The sequence below is a fragment of the Pecten maximus genome, chromosome 7 (genome assembly GCF_902652985.1).
Source record: "Pecten maximus chromosome 7, xPecMax1.1, whole genome shotgun sequence".
Lineage (NCBI taxonomy): Eukaryota > Metazoa > Mollusca > Bivalvia > Pectinida > Pectinidae > Pecten > Pecten maximus.
In genome coordinates, this window is record NC_047021.1 from 2982125 (window position 1) to 2991821 (window position 9697).

A 9697-nucleotide genomic window follows, 5' to 3' on the forward strand; every position below is an offset into this window, starting at 1 on the left:
TGATTCATGCGTTATTTAGTAAACAATTGGTACACTGATTTAGGCGTTCGCTGAAATACAGGATTTGTAGTGACATGTTACAGACAAGGGGAACGAAAACACACCAGCTTCAGACACGTGTAAACCAATCACTACCTCAACATTACAGATATCGATAATCTGAAACATATGGTGATAATCATGTAACATGCATGTTAGAGTATATACCTATTGAGGTCGTGGTATGTTGAGGTCGTGGTGTAATTTTCGATATGTAGTAGATATAATTGATGTAGACCTCGTGGCGGTCATGAATCACGCCGTCACCGTGAAGTTCGATAATATGTGCGTGGAGTACTGGGTCACAGACTATTTGACTATGTCGTACATGTTTTAATTATACCCTATATATTTCTCCAACAAACCTTTCCCTATCTTAATGAAACTCTAGCGTCTTAATCAGCCAGTCACGGCCAGATTTAGAAACAGATAAAGACTTACCGGAATCCCTGCCCAGAAGGAAGTTTCCCGGATCTTCAAAGATTTTGTAGAGAAGAAGTAGAGATAGAACGCCACTCCGGAGATAGTCGCCCCCAGAAACAACTGGAGGATGACGAGAAACAGCTTCAGGGTACAGCATTCGTGACAGAACCCTCGACACGAGTTACGGTCGTGACGACACTTCTTCCTGGGTTTGTGACAGGAGTTAAAGTCCTGTGGGACCAGACTCTGGGGTACGGTCGTATTGAGTCCACTCAACATGGACTGTTGCATGTAGAGTCGGAGTTCCGGGGTACTCCTCGCCTGTCTGTTGGACCATTTCTGCCCGGGGGCATACAAACTCAGTGACTTCAACGAGGACGCAGAGTGGGCCCTTTGTCGCCCATTATCCATGGCAACTGAAGAAGCTGACGGCCAAAAATATTTCTTCATTTTGAAGCTTAGCACTTTTGTTATGTGACCACGTTTAGGTAAAATATTTTACCTAACAATAGCAATGAATTATTAATGGTAATTACGTATTACCCTATCAGAGAATCCACTGGTAAATCCGGACCGTGGACAACTCACTATTCAGGCTTAGTGTCAACCACACGTTAGTGACATCCAACAGCTGATTTCCGACAGATCTATCAATGTATATCTAGACTAGAACATGTGTCGATGTTTTTGCTAAAATATACAAAAACACATCATAATCCACCAATGATGACTCTTATAAAAACACTCCGTACAACACTTCACTGTCGGTAGGTGTCCTCCGTACAACACTTCACCGTCGGTAGGTGTCCTCCGTACAACACTTCACTGTCGGTAGGTGTCCCCCGTACAACACTTCACCGTCGGTAGGTGTCCTCCGTACAACACTTCACTGTCGATAGGTGTCCTCCGTACAACACTTCACTGTCGGTAGGTGTCCTCCGTACAACACTTCGGCACTTTTTGTTGATGTATCTTGACGTAAACATCCATTCCCTTATGACAGGTATTTAGTGTAAAACGCGTCCTTTCCTTATGTGTCCGTATATAAAACAGAGTTTTGCGAATGATACCTTTTGTTACGTATCAATTCAAAGCATAAACAATAAAAAATATCAAAAACACTTCCGTATTGACATGTGACTACAGCCTATCTCCCCGTCATTGACACGTGTCAATCTTTCCCGGGCCGGTTCCGTTAAGGACTACGTGCTGAGGATTCCACCACCGACACACACGCGCGCTCTGTGTTTAGCTGCACGCTTGCTATCAAATCCAATGACTATAAGACATTGTACCTATTACGTTTCACCAGCTTTCTCCGACGTAACGGGGCAATGTTTAGACAAATCCTACATTCCTAGCTATTGTAATCATACAGCATCCGTGTCCGCCATGTGCCGTGGTACCGGTACACCTCGGTAATTAACGTCAGTGATAATGGTATACTAAATGTACTAGGCTTACTAAATATACCAATTATCATATCAGTCCTAGACTAGTATATACAATACATATGGCAATCATGTTCTAGGTCCTATATACAGAACTCTACACAGGATAAAGTCCTTTTTATGGGCCTGCACTCAAAATCACACGAGTATCTCTTGGTACTGGGACCACGGTACGACTATCCCATCAATGTGAAGTGTCACTATCCCCTCAGATTAGATCACAGGGTTCTTCTACACGAACAAATTAGCAGGAAGCGATTTAAAACTTACATGGTACGTCTCATTGAATGAGTTGTAAAATATAAATCCACACAATTCATAGACCTCCTTTTTCTCTGCGATTAAATGTAAATGGTGTATTCCATGGTACTCGAGTATTTAACCATGCGTGTCACTGTAATCTTGTGTCTTGTACTGTTAGTAGAAAGAGAAGAATCTCCATGACCGGGGGTCGCCGTATGTATATGTATACGTATGTATACCGAGATAATGCGTTGGGCCAGCAGGTTGAAGAATGTTTAACACTGTTAAGTATTTCTACACCAGCCGCCGGTCACTGATACATCTCATGATAACACAACACTTTCCCCATCCGACCACTGTCTGTACCTCCCGGGATGGTACCACAACATCAAAATCAACAAACAAACCGGACACCAGAATCCGTAAACTGTGCCGGTCACCACATCATACCTATGTAGCCAAGTGGGCTGTATATATATACATAAACGACACAGGTAGAATGTCACACCTGGAATACCGGGCGTCACACGATGAAAAGAAAATATAATGATTTTTACGACAGCTTGAAGGTGAAAGATTTGCTTCTTTTCACGTGTATACACATTTTCAAGTCGAGATGACCACAAACATGACCAAATTGTCTGGACAGCTTTATAACCAATAGTGGTCAATTCGGACATCAAACTAGACCACATAAGTTTAGAGTATACATATCAACAGTTGTTGTAACCACTAACTCGTGTGTTATGTCATTAAACATTCAGGATACTGTTCCAGTGTCTACAGGAGTCTCATTTTAACTCAGGTTTCTCGTCTCCGCGCCCCCACAAAGATTTTATAAAGTCTGACCACCTTGGTCACGAGTGTATGGTGTCCATAAAATGGACGACTGGTCACTCAGGGTGATGCTCATAAATAATATGTCTTTGATCTTATGACATATAGATAGGCCGATATACATGGCGTTGATTTATACAATGTCATAGGTGTCGAGATTGGTGGTACATAACATTTAGTCATGACGGTAACAAGAGGATGTCGGACTGTGATTGAAATATTAAACTTGAAATGATAAAAATCAAAATGGCGTGCATTGGAATTACGTGTCTTTATTTAAAGATTGTGTAAGACTGTGGTACCGAGATGTCTCGGGTTACAGGACTCAACCTACATGTCTTCATGTCCAGTTAATAGAAATAACATCATTTGTAAGCGACACATAAAGGAAGCTATCTATCGAGACGAGGGGGCCAATAAATTCACTTATTCATAGTGAGGATTTATACATTTGACAACTATTTCATCACTTACATCCGCTTCATTGGTCATTGTCATTAAGAATAAAATATAATACTGGTTGTGATATACGCTACTCATAAACAATGTGCATACTTACCAACTCGAAGTATATAATTATGTCTTAATACGTACACAATATTTAGTTTTTGTAGTGTACTCCATATCAGAAGGTGATATTTCGGTCTTTTTCTTTTTTTATTGACACATACTATATACTCTAATAAAGACTTTCTCGATGTGTTTAGTTCCACTTCGCCTGCGATAGGATTTGTACATTTTACGGAATATTTAGTTTCACTCCGCCTACAATACGATTTGTATGTTTTTTACGGTAGTTTCACTACGCCTACGATAGGATTTCTACATTTCTATGGGGTACATGTATGTCGTGCGACATGTTACCCTGACGTCATCTACATATAGATATATCGAGTAGAATTGTTGTTTAGATACTATGACAGTTACAGATCTACAAGTCACCAATGGATTAATTTTCTACATGTATATAATACTTTGGTATGGCTGGTATATATTGTAGCTTCCTGAAGTTTGAAGTTTCACTTACTGGTGGATATTACACTGTTTATCCTTCAAATAGTGTGACAGTTACCTTAGTAAAACAGTTTGTTCATGTTAAATAGATAGAGACCCGACGACCCCGGGCAGGCCTCCCTACTCCGACGTAACCCGTCCATCGCCCTCAGTACAAGACTCGATTATACCCCCGGGCAGGCCTCCCTACTCCGACGTAACCCGTCCATCGCCCTCAGTACAAGACCCGATGATACCCCCGGGCAGGCCTCCCTACTCCAATGTAACCCGTCCATCGCCCTCAGTACAAGAGCCGGTATGTTTGCCGCCAAGTAAAGGGGTTCATACCGTGACCCCGGCCACGTGCACAATATCACACCTTTAAAATATAGTCATAATTCAGAACATGTGTGCACCATGCTAAGTATGTAACATATTACCATATATATCATAAACACGGACACGTGGATGTAGCTGTATTAAATTATTATTTCCCAGGTCGCCATGTTACCGCACTGTTCCTAGTGTACAACCAGTCAAAATATAAACGTCAATTCAGTACCAAGTCCCTGTATGGTGGCTGATTTCGTCCACAGGGACCTGGGAATTTGTTACAGTCTTTGTGTATTTTGACTTCCTTAGCGTGTATACCACATTTTTAGACGGGAAGATAGTTAAAACACCGGTCATTTTCACATAATTTTAATCTAGCCCCCTGCCGCTGCACCCCCCCCCCCCCCCCCCCCCCCCCCCCCTAAAAAACGACTGAAAATGTGCACAAGCACAAGGAAAGACTGTAACAAATTCTCAGGCCCCTGTGATTTCGGCCATGTCGTGTTGCTGGAATGAGAGAAAACATACACTATTCGGATATTGATACTGGTACGCTATGTATGGTGTGATTAGATATTAAACAATGTATGTCCAAGTTGACGTCAAATAAATTTAACTCAGAAGGTCTCCAGTATCTTGTGATAAGGCAGTGTATAAATTAATATTATCGACAATTCGAAATTAGGAAACTAAAGATAAGAGGCCTAGCCATCGACTAACTGCGACAGAACTTGTTATGCTCTTTTCTTGCATGTAATCTAGATAAATCTCTTTTTTTTTTTTTTTTTTTTAAATCTTATCATTTTTTGAAGAATAGAAATGATAATTTGCTAAATACTGACTCTAGGATATCACTATTTGACACATAGGTAGCATTTCTACTCACTTACTTACTGAGGTGGGGTGTTATTATCCAGCACCAAAAATTGAAAATGTTCACCTTCCTTTTATGAAAGAAGTATTAAATGTATAGAAAATCATGGTTAATAGTTCTATGATGTATTTTGAAATGGGCAGGTATTCTTTACACGTGTAGCGGGACTGGGCTTGGTCGATCATCGGTGACCAGGTAGCTCAATTGGTAGAGCATCCGGCTAGTGTTCGGAGGTCCCGGGTTCGAACCCCGGTCTGGCCGATACATTTTCTCCTCTCCTGTTACAAAATTGGCGCCCAACTAAAATACCCACGGTGGTGGTATAAGGGTCTCGTGTGTCTTCGAGGGCGAAGACTTGAAAAAAAGGAGGGAGGTTTATAGCGGGACTGGACTTGGTCGATCATCGGTGACCAGGTAGCTCAATTGGTAGAGCATCCGGCTAGTGTTCGCTGGTCCCGGGTTCGAACCCCGGTCTGGCCGCTACATTTTCTCCTCTCCTGTTACACATGTAAATTTCTATTATAAGATATTGGTTAAAATTGATTGATGTACTTAAAAATCGTGTTATGATGCTTTATTTGAGCTGAATGTCAGAAAGTCAAGTTCTAAATTAAACTGGATTTATAATGTTTAAAATGATTATGTAGCATTGGTTTTAACCATATTTGGATCGCTCAGAATGTACAAAATGAAATGCAATTTATGGAATACGCTTGCATGATATATTTATTCAAGAATTATGTAGTGTATTTGACAACTCTTCTGAATGTGACTTATATAAACATCTTGTTGATAGCTTTCAAATCAAATCTAACAAAACCCCTAACTATTAGAATCAAACAATCATTGAGAATATAATTAAATAACAGAATACTAGACTTTATATGTATATACTATTGGGGTCCCAACAACGGCTTTAGTTGTCCATCTTCAATGTTTAAACATTTTACTATGATGGACTAAGCTACTATCGATATAATGTATTATAAACATTATTTGTCAATTTTTATTAATTATCAAATATTTCAATATACATATGTATATATGCATTTAAGTATGTCATTGTGAGTTCATGGTGACACACATGGGGACTCCGTTTCTAGATATTTAAAACCCTGATAATCCATTGGCCAATGAAATCACGTGTGTAGATTCTATTTATATATTTCTATTTTTGTTCATACCGTCACAGGAAACACCATCAGCATTGCACAACAGAGGGAAAACTCGGGTATATAAAGGGCGTATACATTGTCATACCAGGGTTACCATCAGGTCTGACAAGAGTTGGTCATTTAGATTCAAGTAAAGGACCACCGAACCAACTGATTGTGGGTTTCCGTTATTGTTCGACGGAAATATATTCCAGGTAAGTAATCATAAACACTCTCATATCATGTTGTTTGTTTATCACTTTTCTCGTGAAAAAAAAATTGACTTGGCCAATAGATTGATAGTTTAACTTTATAGTTATTACAAAATAATGGCATTTTGGTCTTGCTAATAAGATGGTTGAGGACGGATGACTGTTAGACATATATAATCCCTAAATACAGGTCTCAACATGGACAGTCCAAAGGTCGTACGAGTTACCTCCCTTAGTATATATCCTCTCTGTACTGTTGTTTCTGGACTAAGTGGATCCAACCCAAGGCGATTTAGGCTATAACAATATATATAATGTTTGTGGAGTTTTGTGGTCTTTAAAACTCGTTAGTCATGTTTAAAATCTATGGCGTCCTATATGGGGCTTTGATTGTACTAATTCTAATATTTATCTATTTACAGGTATTGTATAAATCTGGAAATTCAGCAGAGAACGGTTTCGGAATCTTCGAAGAATATGGCGGCCACCGAAAGTTCATCTGAAACTGCTGAGCCCTCCCAGGCAGTACAGGGAAACAGTGACGTCCAGCTCTGCGAAATCAACATAGTGAAGCAGAGCTTTGTTGGTCAGTGTCGCGTGCTGTCCAATATAGGTGACCACAGACATATTGTGACTCTCGTGCCAAAGGACAAAGATTTGGTCATCAAATTCCAGCTGACAGGTAGGCATATTAGAACTAATGCCATCTGTGACGCATATAACAGAAGTACTGGATGATGGTCACATGAGATTGGGAGATTGAGGAATCTGGCCAAATTAAAATTTAGATAAAAATGTCGTGAGTTCATGCAGGAGAACAAAAAAGATAATTACCAGCTTTAATACAATTTCTTTGCTCAAGAATGATTGATAATTGTGAATTAGCAAACACTTCGGATATTTATTTTTTGGAAAATTTCGAAAATAGTTTTGGTTATCTCCCTTTATTTGCAATATGTTGCTGCTCGATTCCAACATCTGAATATGAATTTAACATAAGCTATTTCTTTCATGCTTCTCAGAAAACTATCCAAATGATGCGCCTGGGATTTTGATAAAATCTTCAGTTCTGGATGAGGATGAGACGACGGCCCTTCAGATCCACCTTCAGGACAGGTCAGAACAGCTGAAAGGACCGAGCACTATACTGACTCTTGCTGCTGAGGCTGAGACCTGGCTCGAGAGTCAGGGAATCGTTATAGAAGAGAGGAGTCATGAACACCAAGCAAAGAAAGCAATCAAATACTCCGCTAAAGGGAAAGGGGACAAACAAAAACGGAAGAAACGGAAGGAAGAGATAGAGGAAAAGGAAACAGAAAATGGGAAGAAAGCCTCAATGAAAACAGCTGAAGATGTAATTAAGCGGATACAATGGGACGGAGAGCTGCCACAGGACGAGTTCATTGTAGGTTACATAGATAGGTTCACGGGAATTCAAGAGAAGTACTTCGATACGTTCAGCTGGGAGGATATCGCTTCTGTAGATTACACTGTACTAGCCATCCCAAAACACAGGATTCAATATTTAAATATCGAGACGTAAAAATCTGGGATAAAAATGAAAGATTGGATAATGTTTTTGGATCTTTAGGAAGTAAACTTACTGTATATGATATAATTAAACAGTGTAAGAAAGAGGAAAAGAAAAAAGCGGCGGAAAGCACCACAAACGAGGATGAGGATGACATTGAGGAAGACAGCGACAGTGATGATGGTATTAGTGTTTCTGTTGGCGCCTCTGTAAACCCAACAGTTGACACTAATTATGAAGATGAAGAAGGACATTTGTCTGATGAAAATGAAGGATTTGATAAATATTGGCGGGACAAAATGAGACCTAATCACTTTGTAGCCTTGCGTATTTCAAACGATGATATCAGAAATACGGCAGGAGATATACAAAATATAATCCTCGAACATGAGCCCCAGTACAGTGAATGTTGTATCCCTCCAAACGCCCTCCATATCACGCTCTGCACCCTCGGACTCGACACGCCGGAACAGGTTTCAAATGCTGTACAGGCCCTGAAAAAGATCAAACCAGAACTGGAGACCATAGTACCTAAAGATAAACCAATTGTGATGAAGGGTGTCGAACAATTTTTCAATCGGGTTCTTTATGCAAAAGTTGAATGTCCGCCCGAATTTTACCAGTTTGTGGAACATTTAAAGTTGTGTCTGAAAGAAGAAGGGGTCGATATTCGTGATAACCATGATTTTGTTCCTCACATGACAGTAATGAAAATCACTCGCACTGTTGCTAGGACAACTGGTAAGAAGTACATATCGCCTTGGCTGTACTCGGGTCAAGCTGAAGTGGACTTTGGAACGCAGGTTGTGGACAATGTCCATCTGTGTGAAATGGGATTCGGTCGCCAGAACGACGGGTTCTACATGACGCCGGTATCGATTACCTGGTGAGGAATGGTATAATTTATCAATCATAACGGGTAATATTGACATCATATGGATCGGTTACCTGGTGAAGAATGGTATAATTTATCAATCATAACGGGTAATATTGACATCATATGGATCGGTTACCTGGTGAAGAATGGTATAATTTATCAATCATAACGGGTAATATTGACATCATATGGATCGGTTCAGGAAAAATATTTAACCTGTGTGTGAACTGACGTCGCATGACAGCAAAACAATTTATTAAAACAATAATTCAAAGTTGAATTGTTATTTTTCAAAAATGTCAAAGTTCTGTGATATATTTGACTGACATATTGTTTTGTTTTTGTTGATTAAAAGTTATATTTATGTAACCCTGGCAATGCTTTATGTGTTTTTTAAGTCAAGGTACCTTCAAAATAATCTACAGCAATTTATAAGTAACATTTCTTAGTATAATGATTACATTTCGGGGCCAAGTTAAAAAGTGAACCGATCGCTGAATCTTGACGCCCAAACTAGTTTCCTTGTCCTTACTAGTGTTTCAACAACCACAGCAGCTGTTTTAGACCAGTCTAGAATATGGAATTGCAGAACCAACACGGAAAGCAGCCAATCTCTCTTCGGGAACATATTTTGGTTTGACTCGGATAGATAACAAGACAACTCTTGCATGGTTGGAAGTTTATATAAGGAACTCGTCTATAAATAGCCTTATTATCTTAATAAGTTGTA

General features: G+C 39.7%; 2 protein-coding genes across 2 annotated transcripts in view; one reads left to right on the forward strand and one right to left on the reverse strand.

Moving 5' to 3' along the window:
* The window catches only part of LOC117331332 (sarcospan-like), a 40194-nt gene extending 37516 nt beyond the window's left edge, over window positions 1-2678 (reverse strand). Inside the window, exon 1 of the mRNA XM_033890006.1 lies at window positions 481-2678. Coding sequence (XP_033745897.1) covers window positions 481-912 — 432 coding nt within the window. The 5' untranslated portion in view covers window positions 913-2678. The remainder of the gene's footprint in view (window positions 1-480) is intronic.
* Window positions 2679-6386: 3708 nt separating this feature from the next.
* Window positions 6387-9062, forward strand: LOC117331333 (leukocyte receptor cluster member 9-like). Its single transcript, XM_033890007.1, is given in 4 exon segments — window positions 6387-6562; window positions 6982-7241; window positions 7582-8082; window positions 8085-9062. Coding segments are annotated over 3 exon segments (1602 nt in total). The 5' UTR covers window positions 6387-6562; window positions 6982-7036; the 3' UTR covers window positions 8981-9062.
* The last annotated feature ends 635 nt before the right edge of the window (window positions 9063-9697 follow it).